The following is a 27,052-nucleotide window of genomic DNA, read 5'->3' as shown; positions in this document are numbered from 1 at the left end:
GCTGTTGGTTGCGAACGCTTCAGCGTGTAGATAGAAGAACTTAATCCGCAAAACCGGTACATATGAAACACCAGGTACTCCTTTGTTGTTAAAATTTGCTGCGTATACAGTTACTAAGAGCATGACTTGGTGAAATTAAGTTATGGCTTGGATCAAATAAATTAACAAATGTCTTCATGGATAAGGAATAAATTGCATTATGGAGTCGTCATTGTAGCATATCTTAATTAGCGTGGTTTAATAATTGTATGTGTATTGACCACTGCTCTTAATAAGAATAAGTGTTGTATTTGTACATAAGTATACACATTTAACAGCTTATGATTTTATAATAATAAAATATATCAAAATTGAACAAATACAGTAACATTCAGCAATTTTCATCCATGAATAGAGAGAACTATGCACCCTGATATATTTTGTCTTCACATTTAACGACAGCAGACAAAAATTGTTGTTTGACATTACAAAGCTAATAACAGATAGAGACCATTGCTAGTGGATGATATGCACGAATTATTTGATGAAAATGTCGCTAAGAAGTAATTGGATTTCAATAATGGCAACATTTTACCGGATTAAATATTGATTGTGAAGATCAAACTGATTCGCAGAGATGGATAAAGGATTGTTACTGCAGCTATCCCGGATGGGCCTACTAATGGAGCAAATACTTCACTTTCATCACGTCGTCAAAATGTACAGTGATATTCCTTACTTGTTTTCGAAAATAACTGGAAATATCACTGAATTACTTTTCATTTGCAGTGACTGTGTGACTGAGTAAGTGCCAGTCTACAAAATCAAAGGTTCGACATTTCTATTCCTGTGTGTAGTACGATTTTCTTCCGTCACCTGTCGCTGTATTCACACCTCGTAATGAGAAATGTCAAGTTGTGCCGATATCCAAAGTCTATATTAATTAAACGATACCTTCATCTAACTGGCGGAATAAGTCAGATCAAAGGTCAGAGGGAGACAACACAAACATGACTGGTAAAACACTGTGATCTTCAAACAAACCTTACAAATCTTCGGACTGAGTGCAGCTTTACCTCTTACCTTACCATTTTCCTATCTCAATTTTTTTCACTCATCCTGTAACATATTGACAAATTAGCCAAAATTTAACATCTCACACAAACACACACACACACACACACACACACACACACACACACACACACACACACACACACACATCGGCGCATTACGTCCACAATACACAGAAACTATTACAAAAATTTAACTTCAGTTGTAAGATGCTCCCACCAAATACTTTAGTTTTCTCTCTGAGGATGATGACAATTACATGTGATCATACGTATGTTTTACAGTAATAGTAAAACTGAAGCCTGCACTAAAGAAACCTATAACGCTGGCCGGCAAGCACAGTAAGAAAACAGGAGACTTGTAACAGAGAAAAACTTGATTTTGTGACACCAGGACGTAGACGGCTCAGCTTCTCTTACCTCGTACACAAGTGCCTCAAACAGGTTGAAAATATGCAGAATTGTAAATTACAAAAACCAAATCATGTTTACATATTTCTATCATCATTACTTCATTGCAGCGAATGTTCCAGCTGCCAAGTCCGGAAAGGAGTATGAGTTCGAACTGAATTACTCACATACGCATACTTTTTCGTCTATTATATCAAATGCTAAGAATTCTTACATGTTTTTGAAACAATATTCATCGGCACAAGAGCAGCTAGTCTAAAATTTTTCATGCTTTCATCCGTTAAACTGTGTGTTACGGATCCAAAAGCAAGGTGGAAGGGATCAAAGGCTTACTTCACTCGCATACAAAATCACTTCCTGTTTCCTTTTTGTCCCATATTTATGACGAGCAACTCATACTACGAACGTAGTGAATACTGTCTTCATACATGCGGCGGCTACAAAATAGACAAACATTCAAAGATCTATACATATTATCACATGTTCTTTGTGACACAAATATACACAGGGTAGCTGTGTTCACCATATCCAGTATACCACGTGAAGAGAAGAATTTATATTTGAGAACTGTTGAAGGATTCGAAATTGAGAACAATGTTTGTGAAAACCTCATGTAGTAATTACACAATACTCCGAGAGAAAGCCTGTTGTAAAAAGACGTCACGAATACGATCATGTTTTCGTGAAGCACAATGCTGATCCGTTTGGCTACTGATCCGAAAGTTGCAGATAATTACGTAATAGCATTGGCTCGCTGTTACAAAAGTCGTCCCTCCACTCGCAGTAACTTTCAGGGACGTAGATGAGTACACCAACTTGCCATTACAAACTGTCACATACTTCGAACTTTAAAGCCGCGTATAATACAAATGATCACAAAGCTCCTTTACTGTCAAAAATAGGTGTCAGGTACTTCATGTAGGATAACGAATACGGATTTTGATAGGTCTTAGCGAGAGCTTCGCCGGCATGCTCCGGGTCATTGAATGCCTTCACAAACTCTGCGCCGTACTTTTCAGAGGTCAGAACGAAGCCACTCATGGCACTGAACATAAATGATAGGACTAGACAGCCGTCCATCTCCTTCTGCAGCAACTCGAAGTTGTAGACCTCAGCTTCCTGTTCCAGTCCCAGACCCTGCAGCAGGCCCACCAGCGTGCTGTGGTACTCGCGCAGCAGGTCCTCCATGTGGTGCCGGTGGACATCTTCGCTGGCGTTCGCGTACAGGAAGTACTGTAGATCCGATGCTGGACTTGTCACTGTTGATACCTGCAACATCACCATCAACTCGTTTATCGTACACATGCCAAACGGTAATGATATATCACCAATTCACTTCCTTTTTTACAGGGATCAAACAGAAGATGATTTGATTTGTACACGGCCGTTTAGGCTTGTACTAGTGTGTGTAAATTCTTTGTGGAAGTCCGATGGAGAACACCTAAGCGCATAATGCCCCAGCTGTCAAGCTGGAAGGTGGCATCATGATTAGTCGCAGTGACACCATGCTCGATATTTTAAAGGATGGAACTCCTATGTATACAACATCTGTTTCACGCATCTTGATGTTCATGACGTCATATCTTATTAACTTTGTGTCGTACGAGGACTTAGCTTTGGTGGTACACTTAGTGGTTTATATCGACACTGTCTGCAAAATCTGATGCGAACAGAGTTAGTAGAAAAGAAGTACTAAATTAAAAAGTGACGACTGATTCTGAAATTTTATTGCATGAGCAGCGGAAATATACGTAGTAAGAGATGAACTTCTTTCCTTTTATTATGTTGTTTGCGCAGCAAGCAGGAAAATGTTTCTAAACAGATTAAAATTGCGTGTGACGTTTCTGGGAAATCTCTAAGTGCCCTCATTATAAAATACCAGATAAATATAGTCTCAGGAATTCGGGCGCCAGGAGTTAACATTGTCTTCACAGTTTCACCGTCCTTCTACTTAGCCGAGTGGCAGTCGGCTCTCAACCGTGTTGTGAAGCGGACGTTCGCAGGGCTCTGTGCGGCGCTTCACAAGCGGGCTGTTGATTGCTCGCGCGGGTAGTGCTACTGCACTGTAAACAAATCACCTCGAACGACGATGGCGCTTCCTTATAGAAAGGTTCAAATGCTTCAAATGACTCTAAGCATTATGGGACTTAACATCTGAGGTCATCAGTCAACTAGACTTAGAACTAGCTAAACCTAACTAACTAAAGGACATCACACACATCCATGCCCGAGGCAGGATTCGAACCTGCGACCGTAGCAGTAGCGGGATTCCTGACTGAAGAGCCTAGAATCGCTCGGCCACAGCGGCCAGCTTATAGAAAGGGCACGATTAAAGTAACGTTCGACGCCCAGTATGCACGTCCTAAGGCATGCGAAGTAGTGTGTTTCCTGCGTGGAGTAATGCACGTCGAACCACAGGATCTTATCGGTATACAGCTTTCGATCGTCTCCAGCACAGTTTACCTGAAACTTGTAGATGAAGCAGCGTGCAAACGACTTCTTCGACGTTCTACCGATGTATATCGTTGCCACCACTCGGACGGCAACGTGGGCGTAGTGACTGTCGACCATGCAGGACTCGGGAGTTCGGAACATACGAGTCTTCGAGCTGCCGTTTGAAGTTCCGACCACGCTTGTCGTGAACGCGCTGCGACCTTATGGGGAAGTATTAGGTCACGTGGAAGAAAAGTGGCATACGTTCGAGACGTATCCTGTACTGAGTGGAGTGCGTCAGCTGCGAATTGAACTGCGTAAACACATCTCATCGTACGTGACCGTTGGTGGCTGTCGAGCGATCGTCATTTATGACGGTCAACCACTGACTTGTTCAGGGTGCGGGCAGGAAGGACATGTACGCTCTGAATACAAGCAGCGACGCCTCGTCCAGATACCACGTGCAGACACGACGCCTCCATCGCAACCGACAGCGCTGGCTATTACATACGTTGAGGCAGCGAGGAACGTGTCGGACGCGGACGTTGTTCCGTGCCAGTTGCCGACGCCCGCGGGCCCGGCTTCCGCGCCCACGACGACGCAGCCTCCATCGGAACAGTCACCGTGCTCGACAGCAGCGACCACGTCTGCACCCCAGCCGTGTGAGGAAGGAGAGCATCAGCAAACCGATTCGCGCTCGAACACGTGGATGCGGGAGGTGCCTACTGTTTGTCGTGAACCACAGGGCGCGGACACGCGTTCCCGCAAACAGAAGTCGCGCAAGTGACGAAAGAAGAGGAGGCTGTCTGCAGGAAATGATTCTCGAGTGGTGACACGTTGCAGGAGGATGAGGAAAATCCACCTGCGGCCAGGGCTGTGGACCTCACACCAACGGTTCCTGGTTCGCTGCTGGCAACGTCCGCCCGAGGACAAAGCCAATTTGACCACGCTCAGCTCACCGACGAGCCCTTGGCGATATTGTGGCTAAGACATCGTAAGAACGTCATGCGTAGCCTTACGTACCACATCTCCAGCTTGGTGATTGGGAGTCAGAGATGGAATGAAAGAATGACACCAGACTCGAGCGACAAGCAGATGCCCACCGCCGGCCGATCGTCGGACGAACATCTTGTCTCAGCCGATCAATAATATACGGTGCGGATGACAGGGAAGGTCCGATGGACGATGGGGCGCATACTGGCCTAAACGACTGCAGAATACGTCATCGTACTATCAAATGACCTAAGTGTATCGGATAGGTACAGTCAATGTCAACGACATTATCTCCAAGATAAACACTCAGTTGTTGAAGGACATTATTCGAGCGGCGGACATTGATATCGTGTTTCTTCAAGAGATACGACCTGATCTGCTCCTACATGTTTATGGATACGCGTCTTACGTCAACCCAACTTCCGACGGCCGTGGTGGTACGGCCGTACTACTACGCGATGGCATCAAACTAATGGGTATTCAGTTTTTGCCATCAGCGAGAGGCAGTGCGCTCACCATCGGCGCAGTACGCCTTGTGAATCTGTATGCCCCGTCTGGTGTTGCGAAGCGTCGAGAGTGAACAGTCTATTACTCCACTGACGTAGCTCCATTCTTTCAAGGCGCTACAAAGCACCTGGTGGTGGGTGGGGACTGTAAGAGATCCCTCACCATGTCCCATGTCCAGCCCTTCATGGTCAGAGATCTCGCTTTGCATGATACATGGACGCTAATCCACGGTGACCGTCGCGGATATACACACTTCACCCGCCACTCGGCCAGCAGGTTGGACAGGATTTATGTCTCCCGAGGTCTTCGGGCAGCAACTGTCGGTGCTGTGCTGTGGACCACTGCATTCACGGACCATCAGGCCTTCATCTGCTCCGTGACTCTGCCACGACAACAGACGAGCCGTAGTAGAGGACCTTGGACTCTTAACGTTAACGTCCTCCGGAAGAGGCTTGCTGTGTGGCCGACACTGATACCTGGCACATATGTGAGCGACGGCGTCATACCTATGATTTCACGACATGATGGTGGACACACTGCACCAAACCAGCTCCTCGCCGCACGCTCATGGCATATGGTCGAGACAGGGCGCTTTGGCTCCGATCCACCTCTGAGTTTTACTACACGGTCTTGCGGGAACTATCATTCAACCACCTTCGTCAGAGCGCCAAATGGCCGACCACCGGACACAGGCACGGCTTCTGCAGATCATTGCTGGCCGGATTGGACGGCACGCGGGTTCGATCAAGACTGCAAGATTCCATCCCAGAGGAACGTGCCTCTCTTTATCACATCGTCAGAGAACGGAGACACCATAAGAGACGACTCATCACGGCAGTTATTTCTGCGGAATGGCAGCGCGCAGAGACACACAACGACATCTTCCACGCCCTCACAAATTACTACCGCTCTCTCTATCTAGCACAGCAACGGCGTGGCAGCGACACTGAGGACGTCCTGCACGACGCGACGCTACGCTACGCTATGTTCTTGGAGGCCGTGGCGTGGGAAGAAATGAGCATGGCCCTCTCGCGGGACGCAAGAAACAAATCTTCCGCTTGAATTTTTAATACCTTTTCTGACCTCATGGTGGAAGTTTGGCGGCAGATGTGCTGCGAACTCTGGACCTGGACTTCCGCCCCACCACCCTCCCGAATTTTTGGTGGGCATGATTATCCCTGTGTCAAAACCAAACGGGGGCTGCAGACCGCAAGACTTCCGGCCATTGATGTTATAGAATTCTGCTTACAAGTTGTTCGCCCGCATTCTTCGTGCTCGTCTCGTCGCTATTGTCAAAGATGCCATTCATGCCGACCATCCATGTCTGGGAGGTGGCAGTAACATACACACGGTGTTAAGCTCTTAGAGAGATGTGGCGCTCATGTCGGCATGCTGCTTAGAAGGCGCCCTCGTGGCGTTTGACCTAGACCGCGCATCTGACCGAGTTCATTTCTTGCAGGCTGTTTTAGAGAAGATGAGACTGTCCCCAATATCGGCAGGTGTGGTTCTCCGTCTCATCCACGGAGCCCCTTCCACAGTTCTGGTCAACGGCTACCGCTCGCCACCACTGTTCACTATTGGGCGCTCAGTGCGACAAGGATGTCCCCTGTCAGCCTCTCTCTTCGCCGTCACCCACGAGCCTGCACTTCAAGGTCTACGACAGCGTTTGGAGGGCATTCGCCTCCGCGATGCGTATTCTAAATGTTGTGCCTATGCGGACGATGTAGTATTCTTGGCGATGTCGGCAGAAGATATATATATGGCGATCGCATGGATTCAGCAATACGGAGAGGTGGCCGGGAGAGACAGCAACCTGCGAAAGTCGCTCTACATGGATGTGGGCAGAGGAATGCAAATAAGTACGCCAGTGCCCATTACCAAACTACCGGCGATGAAGTGTTTGGGAGTGACCTTCCATGGGAACGTGCAGCGTACAGCTGTATACACGTATCACAGACTACTGAATGGGATCCGCACACAAGTTTCGTCTCCATAACTTTCGAACAATTGACTTGGTCATACGGGTACATTTTGTCTAAGTCAACTTGGCTCCGAAACTTAATCGTTACACACACGTTCTTCCGATGGCCGTTACGGTAGCTGCTAAGTTCCAGGCGGCCTTCGGTGATTTCGTCAGCGAGGATAGGGTGTTCAAGAACCGTTACGAGACGCTAACGTTGCCCACACACGCAGGCAGCATTGGAATGATAAACGTGCACAACAGGGCGCGCGCTCTCTTCCTGCGGACGATACATCGGCTATGTACTTCGGACAAGGACAGCCTCCCTGGTACACTGATTCAGGAGCTGGTGCCTCAATCCCTCTGTCCGCCGATTCCTGTTGGACATATCACGCCAGCACTGTGTCACTTTCGCACATATATGGTCGACATGAATTATCTGTTGGATGTCTTACCAAACACGCGGGATCCCAGAATCAAGGACTCGTAACGCTGCTTTCAACGGACGCTGCCCACATCCGGCAGCTGACAGGAGGCGGGTGTGGAGTAACATACTCTTGCCTTTCCTTCCCACCTCGATCAGGGTGCTGTGGTGTGTGATAAAGACTTAAAAATTCCCCACCCGACAACGTTTATACATGATACATCTTGCCGAGGATCCTCTCTGCCCCAGATGCGCCGCTGTCGACATCGACAAGCACTGTTTCATTTGTAGTACGGGTACCGACTGCTGGCTCCTCACACGGCGCATGTTGGCACTGTTGCTGCGACGGACGCCTCAGTCCTTAGAGCCCACCGAACTGATCCATCCCGACGTCACTTAATGAGAGCTTTGCAGGGTTGTTAGGTTACTGCCATTATTTAACGAGGAACTACACGATTTTACGGCGCAAAGCGTCGTACGTTATGCTCTTTGCGAATTGTTTGGGGTCGTTGTTTAGGCGCCGTCCAGACCATTGGTGTGTACCGGGTGTGAGATGAGATTGAGATATCGCACATGATGGACTGATGAGAGACATTAGATCTTCCTTGTCGGTTTGAAAATCGTCTTTACGCCATGTTTGCACAATAGTAGGACGAATATGTGAACCGCAGCACCTCAGACGCGAAATGCAACATCTGGAGAGTGTTCTGAGGAGCAATGGGTACCTCACAAAGTATATTAGAAGTGTAACAGAGCCAAACACTCGGCGAAGTAAGGAATCAGAAAAACAAAAGTCGGGTACGGCCTCTCTGCTGAACATTCCCAGAGTGACGGACAGAATCGGCCGTAAAGACGATTTTCAAACCGACAAGGAAGATCAAGGAGTGTCTTAGATCGGCAAAGGAGAAAAGGGACCCACTTGCAATGTCGGGAATATACTGTATACCATGCACATGCTGAAAAGTTTATGTCTGAATGACTGGACGATCAATCAACACCAGGATCAAAGAATATGCGCGACATTACAGGTTGGGTCAGGTGGAGAAATCGGCCGTGGCAGAGCACGCACTGAGTGAGACCGACAACGTAATAAAATTCGCCGACATGGAAGTTCTGGCTGCAGAGAAGCACCATCACACGCGCTTGTTCAGAGAAGCTGTAGAAATACAAAAACATGCGAACAGCTTCAATAAGAAAGAGGAGAGCCTTAAGATAAACGAATCCTGGCTTCCCGTACTGCAGCGAACGACCAACGCAGGTAGCAAGAGGAGAACCGCACCGGAAATGACCGCGGAGAAGCTCTCGGACGTTGGCGTGCCAGGTACATACAGTCTGCGGCCGCGAGCTAGGCTCCAGTTCACCACCGGTAATGGAGGGTGAAGCTTTGACGATGCCAGTCACTCGTGCTGGCGAAACGTCAGTAAAATCATTAGATGAACGTCGGCCGAAGAACCCGAGACAGAAGCCAATAGGCAGTTTGTGTGGTTTGCCAGGTTCTATTTGTGAGCTCACGAACTGTGACAGATCTGTTTATGACGGAAGTTAGTGTGAGCCTGAGCGCTCGTGCTCTAGGGGTAGCGTCTTTGACAAATAATCGAAACCCGCCTCAGCTTAAATTTTGCTTAGTAATCGACACTGGTGGCCGACGACTTCCGCCGACGGCTTTGTCATAGAGGGAGTGGACAGAGGTTCAGGGCGCTCTCTCATCCTAGGGATGGGAAACTGCCCCTAAAGGTGGAAGAATCACCAATTATCAATGGCATGACGATGCAGAAGGCAATGGAAACCACTGCATTAAAGACACATAACATGTATCCACAGGACATGTGGCCTGAAATTGAAGTAGTGTCATGATGATCTCTCCATTGGCAAAAGATTCCATAAAATATCCCATATTCGGGATGGGACTGCCAAAGCGAAAGTGACCATGAGAAAAAGATTGAACAACCAACGAAAGGATAACGGTCAACGAGTCGGGGCGTGAAATGTCAGAAACTTGAACATGGCAGGGAAGCAAGAGAATCTGAAAAGGGAAATGCAAGGGCTAAATCTAGATTGATTATGGATCAGCGAAGTGAAATGGAAGGAAGACAAGGATTTCTGGTCACATGAGTACAGCGTAAAATCAACGGCTACAGAAAATGGTATAACGGGAGTAGGATTCATTGTAAACAGGAAGGTAGGGCAGAATGTTACTGTGAATAGACAGCGATAAGGTAGTTCTCATCAGAATCGACAGCAAACCGATACCGAAAATTATAGTTCTGGTATACATGCCGACGTCGCAGGCTGAAGATAAAGAGATAGAGAAAGTGTATGAGGATCTGAAAGGGTAATACAGTACGTGAAGCCAGATGGAAATCGAATAGTCATGGGGGACTGGAAGACAGCTGTAGGGAAAGGATCAGAAGAAAAGCTTGCAGGAGAATACGGGTTTGGGACAAGGAATGAGAGAAGTGAAAGACTAATTGAGTTCTGTAATAAGTTTCAGCTAGTAATAGCGAATACTCTGTTCAAGAATAACAGGAGGAAGAGGTAATCTTGACAAAGGCCGGGTGGTATGAGAAAATTTCAGTTTGATTACATCATGGTCGGACAGAGATTCTGAAATCAGATATTGGTTTGTAAAGCGTACCCAGGAGCCGATATAGACTCAGATCACAGTGTAGTAGTGACGAAGAGTAGGCTGAAGTTTAAGAGATTAGTAAGGATGAGTATACAAAAAAAAAGTTGAATACGAAAGTACTAAGGAATGACGAGGTACGCTTGAAGTTCTCTAAGGCTATAGATACACCAGTGCCGAATATCTCATTAGACAGTACAGTTGAAGAGCAATACACGTCTCTAAAAAGGGGCACCACAGAAGTTGGAAAGAAAAACATAAGTACAAAGAAGGTAACTGCTAAGAAACCATGGGTAACAGAAGAAATACTTCAGTTGATCGATGAATGGAGGAAGTATAAAAATATTCTGGGAAACTCAGGAATAAGAAATAAAAGTCGCTGATGAATGAAATAAATAGGGAGAGCAGGAAAGCTAAGGTGAAATGGTTGCATGAAAAATGCGAAGAAATCGGAAAAGAAATGAATGACGGAAGGACTGAATCAGTATATAGGAAAGTCACAATAACCTCCTGTGAAATTAAAAGCAAGGATTGTGACATTAAGAGTGCAACGAGAATTCCACTGTTAAATGCAGAGGAGAGAGCAGACTAGTGGAAAGAGTACACTGAAGGCCTCTACGAGGGAGAAGATTTATCTGATGTGATAGAAAAAGAAACAGGAGTTGATTCGGAAGAGATAGGGGTTCCGGTATTAGAATCAGAATTTAAAAGAGCTTTGGAAGACCTAAATTCAAATAACGGAAAGTGGATGGATAACATGAGACCATAATTCCTAAAATCATTGGAGGAAGTGAAACGAAACGACTATTCACGTTGGTGTGTAGAATTTATGAGTCTGGTGATATGCCATCTGACTTTCGGAAAAATGTCATCCACACAATTCTGAAGACTGCAAGATCTGACAAGCGTGAGAACCATCGCACAATCAGCTTAACAGGTCATGCATCTCGTTGCTGACAACAACAGTACACAGAAGAATGGAAAAGAAAATTGGGGGGGGGGGGGTATTAGAAGGGGATCACTTTGGCTTTAGGAAAGGTAAAGACACCAGAAAGGCTATTCTGACGTTGCGGTTGATAATTTGAGCAAGACTAGCACAGCATAGGATTTGTCGTCCGGGAAAAAGCGTTCGATAATGTAAAATAGTGCAAGATGTTCGAAATTCTGAGAGTAAGCTATAGGGAGAGACGGGTAATATACAATATGAACAAGAGGCAAGAGGGAATAGTAAGAGTGGACGACCAAGAACTAAGTGCTCGGATTAAACAGGGTGTAAGACACGGATGTAGTCTTTCGGCCCTACTCTTCAATATGTACACTGAAAAAGCAGCGATGGAAATAAAACAAAGGTTCCGGAGTGGAATAAAATTCAGGATGAAAGGATATCAATGATACGATTCGCTGATGACATTTCTATCCTGAGTGAAAGTGAAGAAGAGTTACATGATCTGCAGGCTAAAGAGTACAGATTATGGACTGGCAATAAATTGAAGAAAGACGAAAGTAATGAGAAGTATAAGAAATGAGAACAGCAAGAAACTTAACATCAGGATTGATATTCCCGAAGTAGATGAAGTTAAGGAATTCTACTACCTAGACAGCAAAATAACCAATGACGGACGGAGCAAGGAGGATGTCAAAAGCAGACTAGCACTAGCGAAAAGGGCTTTCCTGGACAAACGAAGTCTACTAGTATCAAATATAGCCCTTAATTTGAGGAAGAAATTTCTGAGAATGTACGTTTGGAGCACAGCATTGTATGGTAGTGAAACATGGACGGTGGGAAAACCGGAACAGAAGACAATCGAAGCATTCGAGACGTGGTTCTACAGACGAATGTTGAAAATTAGGAATATGTCGAAAACTCTGAGAAGGAGAGGGGACAGGATGATAGGACATCTGTTAAGACACCAGGGAATGGCTTCGATGATACTACAGGGAGCTGTAGAGGGCAGAAACTGTAGAGGAAGACAGAAATCCAGCAAATAATTGAGTGTGTAGGTTGCAAGTACTACTCTGAGATGAAGAGATTGGCACAGGAGAGGGATTCGTGGCGGACCTCGTGAAACCAGTCAGAAGTCCGATGGCTCAAAAAAAGTGCCAGCCTTTTACTGATTGAAATGTTCTCTTCTGCCCGTCATGCCGCAAGCCCATCCACATGGACAGGCCCTCAGATAAACACCGGGCAAATATCCTCTGCCAATCAAACCTTATAATTTCTAGAGTTCCTTGGCATTTAAGATACTTAATTTTTATGCTACTTTATTCTCAGAGTGTTAGCTGCAAAATGATATATGCAGAAATAAAATATTTTACCGTAAAGTAGTTTTTCTGGGAAGGGGGCGTTGAAAACCCCCGAGAGATTACTTTGGAATCAAATAAAGGCACTCAGTTTGTATTTGTTGTTTCCATCTCTCAGAAATGAACTCTTTGTGATCGATATTTTATGAACAACTGTACAAGCTGAGCCCGAATAACACCGCCAAAATTTCGGAGTTTATTCAGAGATGATTTCTAAGTACTTTGGTCAAAGGGACCGTTGGTCTTCGATGAGTGTTAAGAGTATTTGCATTTTACTTGATTTATTTTGTGTCTATCTTGCACTGGAAATATATGCAGAATAGTGAATCTGTGGACGGTATGTACTGGGTGCCTTGCTCGGAAACAGTTTTGTCCATTCACTCAGGATACTTGATTTTCAGCACAGTAATGCCCGTATTACTTGTCGCGCTCAGGTTGCATTCCGCAGTGCTCTGATCTCTCTCGGGTTTGTTTCTCCTGCAGCGTTAGTTGTACGTTGATAGTGACACACAGCAGTCTAGATAGGTTTACTGATGAAGGGTTGCCCCGTATGTAGCTGGGTCCACTGAATGCTTTGGTATTCTGCTACAATGGATCTACGTATTTTCATATGGTGAACTGTTCCTGCGGTGACGGTAACTACATAAGAGCACAGTGCTTCGTCTGAGAGTTGTTGGATTACTCAGCAATTTGTGTTGTCCTTTTGATGACTGCTTATTTTATTATATGTGTACGTGCAACGTCAACTGCCCTGATGTGTGTGCCTGTTACCAGTGACTACGCTCCCATACCTTAGTAAAATCCAGCCTCACTGAAAGCCTATCACGTTTTACATCTAAGGGCACGACGTCTCTCTGTCGTACAGACACTGGATGATACCGTTGTGAGTCTTCAAGCGTCTCAGAAGCTATAAGATACGCTTGAGGCTCACCGGCACAAATGCACCGTGCTTGTATGGAGGTATGGATTAAACGCTTTGAGGATTGTATTGCATTCCATTCATTTCGTTGCATCGTATTATATAGGATATACTAAACAGTAAAAGCAATTTCACAAGTAGGATACAGTTCAAAAATCAAAGGCCAAGTAGCTTTTTCTAAGAGTGCTTATTGCTCCACGTGAAGGACGTTTGATCGTTTGATGCTCGCGATGAAAGGGAAGCAGTGGTTGGGAAAGGAGTGAGACAGGGTTGTAGCCTCTCCCCGATGTTATTCAATCTGTATATTGAGCAAGCAGTAAAGGAAACAAAAGAAAAATTCGGAGTAGGTATTAAAATCCATGGAGAAGAAGTAAAAACTTTGAGGTTCGCCGATGACATTGTAATTCTGTCAGAGACAGCAAAGGACTTGGAAGAGCAGTTGAACGGAATGGACAGTGTCTTGAAAGGAGGATATAAGATGAACATCAACAAAAGCAAAACGAGGATAATGGAATGTAGTCAAATTAAATCGGGTGATGCTGAGGGGATTAGATTAGGAAATGAGACACTTAAAGTAGTAAAGGAGTTTTGCTGTTTAGGGAGTAAAATAACTGATGATGGTCGAAGTAGAGAGGATATAAAATGTAGACTGGCAATGGCAAGGAAATCGTTTCTGAAGAAGAGAAATTTGTTAACATCGAGTATAGATTTAAGTGTCAGGAAGTCGTTTCTGAAAGTATTTGTATGGAGTGTAGCCATGTATGGAAGTGAAACATGGACGGTAACTAGTTTGGACAAGAAGAGAATAGAAGCTTTCGAAATGTGGTGCTAGAGAAGAATGCTGAAGATAAGGTGGGTAGATCACGTAACTAATGAGGAGGTATTGAATAGGATTGGGGAGAAGAGAAGTTTGTGGCACAACTTGACTAGAAGAAGGGATCGGTTGGTAGGACATGTTTTGAGGCATCAAGGGATCACAAATTTAGCATTGGAGGGCAGCGTGGAGGGTAAAAATCGTAGAGGGAGACCAAGAGATGAATACACTAAGCAGATTCAGAAGGATGTAGGTTGCAGTAAGTACTGGGAGATGAAGAAGCTTGCACAGGATAGAGTAGCATTGAGAGCTGCATCAAACCAGTCTCAGGACTGAAGACCACCACAACAACAACATGGAGTCCTCTCCGGTGTCAAACTTTTCACCTCCGAGCAGCAATTGCGACTTACCTCAATTGTTTGCTGGGTGTATTTCAGTCTCTGTCTTCCTCTACAGTTTTTACCCTCTACAGCTCCCTTTAGTAAAATGAAAGTTATTCCTTAATATCTTCAATATCTTCCCGTAGAAGGTAGGTGACAGCACTAGCTGTGGATAGATATAAAGCGTGTCGGGGGGACGTGGAAAACAGAGCGGCGTTGTCGTAATGTGGAATCAGGAAGTTGCATATTACTGAGCTTCTCAAACAATTAAGTTCAGCTTCTTTTGCTCTTCGTACAATCGCTAGTCTTGGTAATAAACAGATCAGCCTCCTAACGTACTTTGCATATTTCCACTCAATAATATCTTATGAAATAGTTTTCTGAGGTAACTCGCCACTTAGACATAAAGTACTGATTGCAAAAAAGAGAGAATAATTAGTGGTGTTCACCCAAGGACGTCATGTAGGCACCTATTCAAGGAGTAAAGTATTTTAACTGCTCCATCAGAGTACATACATTCACTAATGAAATTCGTTATAAATAATCCATCTCAATTAGCGAAGAACAGTTATGTTCATACGTAGAACAGTAGAGGGAAAAATGACCTTTTCTACCCGTTACTGAAACTGTCAGTTGCTCGAAAGGAGTACATTACTCAGCAACAAAAATCTGTGATCATTTGCCCAAAAACATGAAGTGTGTGGCAGGTAGCAGATCAGGTTTTAAATCTAGCTTAAAATCATTTCTTTTGGACAACTTCTTCTATTCCATGGACGAGTTTCTGTTTCAGAAGTGGTAAAAAAATGTACCTCTAAATGTAGTTGCATGTGTAGAACTAAAATTTTCAGTAAAATTAATATTAGCACTATTCATGTGTGTATATATATCTTGTAATCTGAACTGTTCCACATCATATCGATAAAATTATCTTGAAAATGATCTATGGAACATGATGTAACTAAACTAAACTTGTGTTACGTCCAAAATGGCATGTTCATTGGCTTTCGGGTCAAGAGTGGAGGCATTCCTAAAACGGCTGAATTTGTAACGCGGTCGTGTGCCGCCATAGTTAAAGTACAGGGTGTCCGAAAAGTCTTTCCTTGATTACATAAATTGATAACTCAGGCTAGAAGTAAGATACAAATATGAAACTGGTATCTAATTTTTTACAAACTATCAAAGTTTTTTTCACACATCAGCAAACTTCCACTTCCATTGTTGCCCAATGACAGTACACGTCGATATGACTTTGCGGACTGATGACCATAGATGTTAAGTCCCATAGTGCTCAGAGCCATTTAACTTTGCGGTCGAAATGCTGTCACGTATTGAGGACGATGATAGTTATCTCAGACGAATTGCCTTTTCCGACGAAGCGACCTTTTTTGTCAGTGGAGTAGTGAATCGCCATAATGTGCTCATTTGGGGTTCACAACCCCCTGGCGACGTCATGGAGTGCACCAGAGGCAGTCCAAAGGTGAATGTTTGGTGTGCGCTATTGCACGATCGAATTATGGGGCCATTCTTCTACGCTGAGGCTACCATCACATCTGCAGTGTATCTGGACATGTTGCAACTGTATGCTGTTTCTCAGCTGCTTCAGTGTCACCCCGATGTCTTGTTTCAGCAAGACGGTGCACCGCCTCATTGGGGTTTGCACGTCCGTGCCTATCTCGATATGACCTTTCCTGGGCGATGGATTGGTCGTGATGGGCTAACGGTTTGGCTTCCATACTCTCCTGACATAACCCCATTAGACGTCTTTTTATGGGGTTTCGTCAAAGACGAGGTCTACCGAACACGTGTACCAGATCTTGAAACCCTGCGGCAACGGATAACTACAGTCGTTGCATCGATACCTCCAGTGATGTTGGCTAATGTGTGGACGGAAATTGAATATCGCCTAGATGTGCTACGTGTTACCAAGGGTGCTCATGTGGAAGTTTACTGATGTGTGAAAAAAACTTTGATAGTTTGTAAACAATTGGACACCAGTTTCATATTTGTATCATACTTCTAGCCTGAGTTATCAATTTATGTAATCAGGGAAAGACTTTTCGCACACCCTGTATACCGTGCATGGCAAAATGGCGATATCTTAATCCGGTGCTAAGACAACTGTGCAGTACCACGGACCATAGATGACAGGGGTGAATGACAGCTCCGGAGATGTGTACAGGCGAACAGACGCGCAGCTGTTGAGTAACGACCACCCTGATGAACCAAGGGTCTGCCAACACTGTCTCCTCAACGACTGTTCAGCTCACGTTGGTGCATATGGTCTCTGCAGCAGGCTCCTGTTTCATGCACCAATGCTGACTGCGGATCATCGGCGACGAAGGCCGGAATTTACACGCCTGTGCCGCAACTGGACTTCCTCTAAATGGCGACTACATGAATTGCGCTTTATGCTCGATCGGTGAGATGGCGTTGGCGAGGACGGCTCTGCAACAATCGTCGGAAGGGTCTACGCCGGAGGATGGAGCGTTATGGTCTGGTAAATGTTTCGTGGCATTCCCTGGGCCACTGACTTGTAACGCCGTTGTTACGAACAGCTTCATTTGCATCTTTTCTTGCTTAGGAAATGAAACATGAAAGTTGAAATAACTCCAGCAGTTCAGATCGATAATCGGCTTGACTTCAGAAACAATTTACCAAGAAAGTAATTCTAGTTCCATACATACTCATGAAGAAATAGTTAAAAACTGACAAAAGCTTCACGGAATTTATATATATTGCAGAACAGGCCTTCAACAATGTAAAATTAGAAAGATTTTCAGAAATGTAAGTATAGTCGGGAAGATGCGTACAGGCGGACAAATACATTACTATATTCAAAATGAGGTTTGTAATAATTAAAGTAAACACACAAGGAATATAAGTTATTGGTGGTAAGTATCTCCGCTGTTACTTAGATTATGTCTCAAAGTACTGATAAATAAACATTTAATGAGAAGAGTATGTACATGAAATAAAAATGTATATAGAATATCTCGTCTTTTTGACTGAAGAAGGAAAAATTGCGAGAAATATTAAATGAAATGCAATGTTTATTTACCCGTAACCTAGCATTAAGAAAGAACAAAACGAACAGAACAATGATAAAGCATAAAGGAACAGAGAATAACATGGGCTACCCTAATACAACGGACTATCTGTTCATATGTGATTTACGATTACGGGTAACATAGTTCAGCTGATCTACGTAGCCCTACAGGGAATAAGGAAGGCTAACATGAAAATGTGAGTCTGAATGCCTGCAGTGTTTAAATATAGCAATTTTCTACTTGTAGCTGTCTCTTTTTGAATAATTCGCTGTCGGTGAATTCCGATGTTTGTGCCATTCTCAAAGAGGCAATAATCGAACGCTCTTGAACTGTAGATGTTCTCATTGTGGGTTACGGAAACAGTTTTAAATAATTTCAGATGTTTTGAGGACTGGCATTCTAATGAACGTAACAAATAACACAATAAAATCAAATGACAGCAGTGCGGACACGGAGATTGAAGCACAAAATGTGCGTGCATCGTCCGTCCGAAAAGTTCTGAGACTGTTTTTGCTCCAGGCGTATTAGCCACGTCAGTGCAGTACCTACGGTGGGAGTTTGACCTAACAGTTGTTGTAAACAACAGACGTGACTTACTTGCAGACAGTGTTAGTAGTGTGCGTGCGACCGTAATTTGTGAACGTTGTGGCGTCACAACTCGTGAGAGTGCAACATCTCTAAATCAAATATTCGAGACATTTTCCACAATGTTTTGCAGAACAGAAAAGTGTGAGCAAAGTTTGTCTAGCACACCTGCAAGTGACGCTTGGGCGCTGGTCTCGATCTTATTGAAATGCAAAACGTGGACATTATTTTCTGAAACAATCATTACGTGCTAATATCGATACGAACTTACCACAAAACGATAATCTGCAATGAATGGTCAATGCTTCGAAAACATAACTAACATTCAAGCGAACGTCACTTATGAGTTAAACAACACGCCAAAGAAGGATCTTGCTGACAGTTTCACATGGCCTTAGGAACTTTCAATGCGGTATACTCTAGTTGGGGGAACCTATGTAGGACACCGAAAGCTTAAAGCCACCATCTTATCTATGTTTTATTAAATCAGTCTCAGACTTTTTGTACTGACGGCCTACGATGAGGCACTCATTATCAGAAACGTCTACATTTAAACGTGCTGTAGAGCAGTACAAGTACTAACACACTTGCTTCAAAAATAAAAATCACTCCTTCGTCTTTGGTTTGCCGAATGATTGCTGCTGCTCATTTTCAACAACTTCATATTGTCATCTACAAACAGTCCGCCCCAGTAGCTGAGTGGTCAGCGTGACGGATTGCCGTCCTCTGGGCCCGGGTTCGATTCCCGGCTGGGTCGGAGATTTTCTCCGCTCAGGGACTGGGTGTTGTGTTGTGTTCATCATCATTTCATCCCCATCCGGCGTGCAGGTCGCCCAATGTGGCGCCGAATGTAATCAGACCTGCGATATGGCGGCCGGACCTGCCCCGCGAGGGGCCTCCCGGCCAATGACGCCAAACGCTCATTTCCATTTCCATCTACAAACATAAAACGACATGGCTAGAGGACAATAAGTGAAAAATAACCGACGGAAGAACACCATTCATTGGGATTGAACACATGACCCAAAAAGACAGTGCGTGTTGTGTCGCTTCCAAATGAAGGATTTATTACTACATTTTCCTCGAGGAAAGAACTGTCACAGGACATGCGTACCTGAACTAATTGGAGAATCAATTAATTTCACAATTTTCAGCAGAACGTAAGGAGAGAAAAAAAGAATGCATTATCCAACACTTTGTTTCCACAATGGTAAACATGTGAACATCCAGGGCTATGCAAACTGCCACTTACCAACTCGATGGATTTATCTCTGATCAGCTGTAAAAAATAGCTTCCGTGGAGAACAGCACCACACGCTCAACTTTCCAGTGTGTGATTCTTTCCGTGAGGTTTCTCTATGGAGAAAATTTATGTCGATCTGCTTCAGTTACGTTGCTATAATTCACCATTGCACTGTCACGCAGACCTGCAGGAGAGGACCCAGCGAGAATGTGGCTAACACCGGCCGCCAGTTGTGTTGCAAGTAGGATGCACATAGTGTTCATCTGAGGTACGAAGTCATCTCTTTCGGTTGGTAGTAAGATCAAAAATTAATGATAGCCTGAGAGAAAATTACAACCTTGTGAAACTGTATATTCATAATGATCCTTTGTAACAATATTTAACGTAACACACAAACATTGCACAAATAAAATCTTCAACTGTATTTCAAACGACCCTCCAGCAAAACGAGAGATTAAAAGTGTGACATTTATGGTGGCTGATACTACTTCAGGCACGATGATTCCCTGTACTTCATTTCGGGAAAGAGAATTAAGATTTATGGAGGAAGAACAGACACAATATGATGGTATTCCTACCTGAAAGTCGACAAGTCTGACTTCTGACGGTGCTCCGTTCACGTACTTAAACATCAGGTTGTTCTTCCAGCAGTCACCATGGCTCAATACACACAGCTTGGTGTTGTCCTTGAGTCGCTCATATACATCAAATGCGGTATCAGCGACGCGGTCCATGTAAGTCCTGCATTTTTCGGCATATTTTTCGTACCCAGGGCATTTGTTCAGCTCGTCCGCCAGCGCACGCAATATCGTACCCCCCAATGATCTGAAATATTCCTTAGTATTCTTGTCTGTGAACATATTCCCAGTGAACGCGCTCTTGTAGTCGGGTTGCCTGTCAATCAGACAGGCTGAGGCGGCGTGCAGTCTGGCGTAAGCTCGCAGGACCATTTTGCAGTGCTGGTAGTCCAGAGGCCGTCCTGCGTCAGCCATCCTGAAGCCGGCTGCTGACAAATCTTCCAGCACCAGAAAGTCTGCCGGCTGCTTTCCCCAGTCGTAGCAGCGAGCTGTCAGCGGCCGGAAGTCCTCACCCTCCAATGGTGCCAAGAGCTTGTGGACTTGAGGCATCACCTCATGCAGCATTCGTGACTCGATTCTGAACACCTGGCAGTTGTCCAGCAGTTCCTTCATGGGTCCAGATAGAAGAGTTGTTTTCACCAGTAGCGATTCCTTCCTCGCCTCTTCTTCGTCGTCTGCTCCCTTTAGAAAGACAGTGACTCTGAACAATAAACTTGCGTAGCCAGATCCTTCCGCACACGCGTATTGTACTTTCGTTGAATCTACAGAAACTTGGTCCCCTTCTTTATTTTTCAGGGCAGTTTCTATGAATTCGTTATTGATCCAAGAAGGAGGGGGACCTCGAGAGTCGTTGGATGATTCCATGCTGTTAGGCTGCCTGGACCTGAAAAAAGAACAGAGGATTCCATCATAGTTGTGGAGTAACTGAGTGCTAAATTTAATTCATTTAAAGCCACATTGTTCTCAGATGCTGTAAAACATCTATCTTTTCAACCTGAAACATCTTTTGATATGTAAAATAGATTGACACTCGGTTTTTACCTATGCAGATAAAAATGTCATAAAATATTGCCCATGATTTACACAAAAGTGGTTAATGAGACGCACTATTTATTGATCCAGAATAAGAGTTCTCAGTACACCAAATTCAGTGGCAGAACGATGTTGGAATACAACTCGAGATTTACCTATTGCTCTTATTGCGATACCAATAAAAAACCAAGCAGAATGTCATGCCAATTTCAATGGTAATATTTGTCGCTGAAAGAAGATGGCAACTCATGCTTCTCTGTCAGATGTTACACAGCTGCCGGCCCTGGTGGCCGAGCGGTTCTAGGTGCTACAGTCTGGAACCGCGTGACCTCTACGGTCGCAGGTTCGAATCCTGCCTCGGGCATGAATGTGTCTGAGATGTCCTTAGGTTAGTTAGGTTTAAGTAGTTCTAAGTTCTAGGGGACTGATGACCTCAGAAGTTAAGTCCCATAGTGCTCAGAGCCGTTTTTTGTTACTCAGCTGGTAACCATTTAGAATCGTTTACTGCTATTTCTTATGTCCATCGATGGTTCTCCAGCTATTAGCAAAAATAGTGAACAATGAAAAATAGCTTACGAATTAAAAATAATTCTAATATGTTTTAGGAACAATATTGTGAACGAATTTGAACACACCACACAACAAATCTTACGTCGACAATGTTTGTGTCGCAATTAATTCATTCAGATCCTCTGAGCAGCTGAAAACAACTTACCAAGTGCCTCTTACCTGTAAGACGAATATTTCTTATGCGAGGGGCACAAAATTCATGATGGTTGTGACTTAAAGGGCTTAAATATTAAACTAAAACTAACTCTCTTTAGCGCCCTTTCATAATAATAGCAACTAATAAATTCGCCGATGGTGTAATTATCAGACAGACAAATGGTTAATAATCTCTACGTAGGTGAAATTTGCGTTAATAACGAACAGCTACTAAAATGTTTAAATTTTAACTTACAAAAGTTTATTGCCCTTAAAAATTCAAATTGATTTGTTGTTTTGTGAAAGCAATTTCGCTATTAAGTGATCTAAAAACAGCTGCAGCCTTCAGTATAGTGGTTAGCGAACTCACTGTACAGAAATAATGAAATTAAAACCAGCTGGAATACACAGACAGGATTCACACCTAAAAGTTAGTTGCATCTAAATCTCATAGCAGCTCATGTTATCAGCGTCTCATCAAAACACAGGGCTATAGCCTAAGTGTCAATTACTAACATAAATATTCCCTCACCGGCAAACTGAGGGGAAGCTCAGCCTCAGTGCAAAACTCAGAGTCCCAAACCACTTCAGACACAAAATTACAAATTCTGCCAAACTGCTAGCAGAAGTAAATCAGAGCCCTGACTAGTACTCAGTGAAACCACGGAAAATATTTCTAAGTGCTGCAACTGACGAACTGAAAAATCTCTACCTCCTAGATGTGTGCATCTGAGTCGTCACTTAGGGCTGCACAGATGTTGCCTCAACCAGGGCGTACAGGACACTGTCGTTCTACAAGATGGTCACCGTCCTTGTAAAGCTTCAGACCACTTCTCCACGGAAAATCCTGAATCTACATCACTTAATGACGTCTTAGTTTCACCAGACTAATTCACAACTTTTAACACATAAATGGTATTTAAAATCTGATTGTACCATTATCTGTGCGATATAATGATAAATAAAACTGATATCTTACATTTAATTTTATATGTTGTAGTTCACCCAAATTTAAAAATTAAACAACTGCAAAACTTCGTTTCAGTGCTTAGAAGCTGTTCATATTCTATGTGCCGCAAAATACTACAGCAAATATGGATATGGCACCACTTCCTTATTGGAATTCACAGTTATGATACCTCTAATAGTTTTCAAATTATGTGCAAAACTACGCACATTTATAAAAAAAATAAAAAATAATAAAGTGTATAAATCTTACGAACGAGTTGTAAATGACGGACGCTGTGTGAAACAACGTCCACCAATGCATATTGCTCTACTGATTGTCCATGTGTCTTGTATCAGATTTTATATCACTTTTCAATTACAAGTAAGTTACAACGCGTGTCTTGGTTAAATTGATTGTGTTATAAAACATGGAAGTATCTCAGCTGATGAACATCGCAGAGAGCAGTAATTTGAGTGCTTGGTCTCCTTTACACCTTAATAATATAAAAGTTATTGAAGTTTTGTTTGAGTTATGGTTACAGAAAACTTCTAGGTACTGTGTCCTTTCAGATATATTGATAATAGTTTATGTGTACATACTGGCAGAATCGTGTTGCTCCCCTCTTTAATTCGATATATCGTCCTTCAGTGTATCTACTATGTTTGCTCTGTATGTCCACTAATGCGAGCAATACATAACAATCTCTTTATGCGTACTAGTGGCGGAATTAATATAACGTCCGCTCCTTTACATTCGACGTTCCCACGTGGCTGGGTGGCTGCTGGACGGCCACAAGTCACACAGAGAGCCGCTGCTCGCCGGTAGCCGGAAGACCCCTCCAAGGCCCGCTTAGGCGCGCCTTCGGCCGGCCCCCTCGCTGCAAAGCACACGCAGGTCAGAAGTCGCTTGCGACCAAATCCAGTCACCCATCCTCAAATACTACTCCATCGTGTTACGTGGTGTACCGTTGAAGCTGACACACGCCTCTGGCACGTCGGCCCAACTTCCTTGTGTTACAAAATACCATCAGCCTGGCCGGTCGCTGTGGCCGAGCGGCGCTAGGCACTTCGATCCGGAACCGCGCTGCTGCTACGATCTCAGGTCCGAATCCTGCCTCGGGCATGGGTGTCTGTGATGTCCTTAGGTTAGTTAGGTTTAAGTAGTTCTAGGGGACTGATGACCTCAGATGTTAAGTCCCATACTGGTTAGAGCCATTTTTTTGAGCCATCAGCCTTGAATCATTAATAACTAAGAGACTAATAATGCGTAAGCAATGACTGTGGCGAAAACGGATAGCTCATATCTATACATGTTTGTCACTCAGTATTTATTTTGCCTTTAACGTCATTTTGCCAGTGTTGGTTCACGTGCGTAATTGTTACGAATTAGCTTCGTGTAAAGTTACAAATTGGTGTAGCGCGGGAACGCGCTTAGCTAGGAGACTGATTTGGGCAGAGCACTACTAGGACCCAAAGTGAGACAGTAAAAATATTCGAATGTAAGTGAAAATCGGTACGAAACTGAATAGGAATAAACTCTCTCCGTTCGAACAGGCCTCGTGAGGCCCAACGGCACCGACCGACCGCCGTGTTGTCCTCTGCCGTTAGGCGCCACTGAACGCGGATAAGGAGGGGCATGTGGTCAGCACACCGCTCTCCCGGCCGTTGTCTACTTCTCAATCAAGTACCTCGTAAATTGGCTGTAAATACGCTCTGTATTACAGAAAACGCAAGTTAGGGGGAAGTACACGTCGAAAGGAATCCGAAAACCATACAATGAAGGCTTTCATGACCGGATGTTTCGCCTGCTGAGAATTTTTCCGGGTTGTATGGCCGTGGTCCATGCAACTCTTCAATCCCTGACGTTTCGTCCAAGGCTACGCTGGACATTTTCGGAGGTGCTCCTGGTTGTGCTGAGTCTTGCCGACTGACGAGTCGGACGTCGAAGAGCGGCCTAAATACCGTGGAAAGTGGGCGTGGTCTGGATTTCACGTGATAGCAGAGATAAAACTTGTCAAAGATAAAATTTTTAGCTATCGATTGTGTAGGACAACAGTCCATATATCACTGAGTTTCATGGCTTCTTCTTTTGTGTTAGTATTATCCCCATGTTTACATATTTCGATAGCTTCTCTATACAGCAGTGGATAATAGTTAGTCATAGTACATAAAACTTCAGTTTCCGGAAATGTCACTACGTGATGACGTGATTGAAGAGCATGTTCCGCCACGGCTGATTTGTCTGTTTTCCCTAGTCGGATAAGTTTTTTGTGTTCCTTCAACCGTGTATTCATACTTCTCTTTGTAGATCCAATGTAAACCTTGCCGCACGTACACGGAATCTTATATACACCACTTGCAGACAGAGGGGGGCGTTTATCCTTAACGGAACGAAGTGCTTGGCTTATTTTCTTAGTTGGTTTGAAAATCGGTCGAACGTCATATTTCCTTCGAATCTTGCCTATTTGGTCCGTTCCTTTTTTCATGAAGAGTAGAGAAACCGTGTTCTACCATCGCTGTGTCCTATCGTTGTCCTTAGGCCTCCTCTTATTCGGTCGCAAAACTCTATTTATTTCCTTATTAGAGTACCCAACCTTCTCAAAAGCCTGCTTTAGATGTTTTAACTCGGTATCCAGGTGTTCCTGGGTACAAATCCTTTTATCTCTGTCCGATATACTTTTAACTACACATATTTTCTGTTGTTGATGATGATTAGAATCCTTATGCAAGTATCTGTCGGTATGTTTAACCTTCCGAAAGACTTTATGTTTCAAGCTGCCATCAGTCTGTCTCATGACAAAGACATCCAAGAAGGATATTGCATTGTCTTTTCCCATTTCCATGGTAAACTGGATTTTTTGACGTATACTATTTAAATAACAAAAGAATTCCTCTAAAGTTTTTTTTGCCACGTGATCAAACAACAAATGTATCATCCACATATCGATATCATCGACATGGTTTCTTACTCGCTTTTTCCAGGGCTAATTGTTCCAATTTTTCCATGTAAAAATTAACAATTGTAGGACTCAATAGGTTACCCATGGCCATACCATCAACTTGCTCATGAAACTCATCTTCCCACTGGAACTGACTAGAGGTAAGGCAGTGTCTGAAAAGAGCAGTCAAATCTGCTGGGAAAACATCCGCTATGTAAACCATAACTTCGTCAGGGATTGAAGAATTCCATGGACTACGGCCATACAACCCGGAAAAATTCTCAGCAGCTGGAATCCGAAAAGCCTAAAACGTCCAGTACTCGGCGAATGCGAGGTTTACGACAGCGTCGAAAGGGACATGGGAAAGCAGCAGATAGCAATTAGGTAGCTGGTCCATCGGGAATAGGACGGCCACCGAGAGACCAAATCAGTGATTTACGTATTCTTGGGCCATTATACTGCTCTGTGTATCCATTGTGACTAGACAGATTGGTAATTCTATTAGTTATTAATACCAGACATCTGTTTTGATTTTATCTTGGCGTTATCACGACAAAGCTACTGCGCAGACGCGTACCGCGCACACAGTAAAATTTTTAAGCGCATTTAGTCCTTATATTTGGCTTACTAAAGTACACGTCATTTACGACGGCGGCCGGTTTAGGTTCGTCCTGCGCATCTGACTTCACAAGAGACAGTCAGCCAATTAACAGAGAACGACGTTGCCAGAGCTCGACTGCAGTGCAGAGCACGGACGAGTGTCTTCAGTTTTAGAAACGTTCAGTCATAAATAAAGTAGTTGAACAAAAGCAATGTCTTGATAGCAGACTTTCTTTTATAGAAAGTTTGGAAAAAGCATTCTTTATACCAATCGCTTCACATTCTATTAATTAATTAAACCAAACAAACAATAAGCCTCCTAATTCAGCCGATAGCTTTTTCGCAATAAAGAACATCGGTAATTGTTTATTTCCTATTGTACTTCGACGAAACGTGAGTAATTCATAGTCATACCAACAGCGTTTGTCGGTATTTTGCGTTATATTTTAAGCTCCGCCGCTGGGAGAGCTGCTAAATAAGGAGTTGCGTTAGCGTAATGATTATAGTGAATGGCTGCTAAGTTAGGGGTTCTCAGTTCAAACCTTGTTTGGTGCTTAA

General features: G+C 43.9%; 1 protein-coding gene across 1 annotated transcript in view; it reads right to left on the bottom strand.

Annotated features, from left to right (window-relative positions):
- Nucleotides 1–266: 266 nt before the first annotated feature.
- The window catches only part of LOC124589894, a 53,295-nt gene continuing 26,509 nt past the window's right edge, over nt 267–27,052 (bottom strand). The window contains exons 2-3 of the mRNA XM_047131606.1: nt 20,271–21,153; nt 267–2,732 (exon numbers count right to left, since the gene is read on the bottom strand). Coding sequence (XP_046987562.1) covers nt 2,337–2,732; nt 20,271–21,134 — 1,260 coding nt within the window. The 5' untranslated portion in view covers nt 21,135–21,153 and the 3' untranslated portion in view covers nt 267–2,336. The remainder of the gene's footprint in view (nt 2,733–20,270; nt 21,154–27,052) is intronic.

This window comes from Schistocerca americana, chromosome 2, assembly GCF_021461395.2.
Source record: "Schistocerca americana isolate TAMUIC-IGC-003095 chromosome 2, iqSchAmer2.1, whole genome shotgun sequence".
Taxonomy (NCBI): Eukaryota; Metazoa; Arthropoda; class Insecta; order Orthoptera; family Acrididae; genus Schistocerca; species Schistocerca americana.
This window is presented reverse-complemented; position numbering and strand designations above follow the sequence as displayed.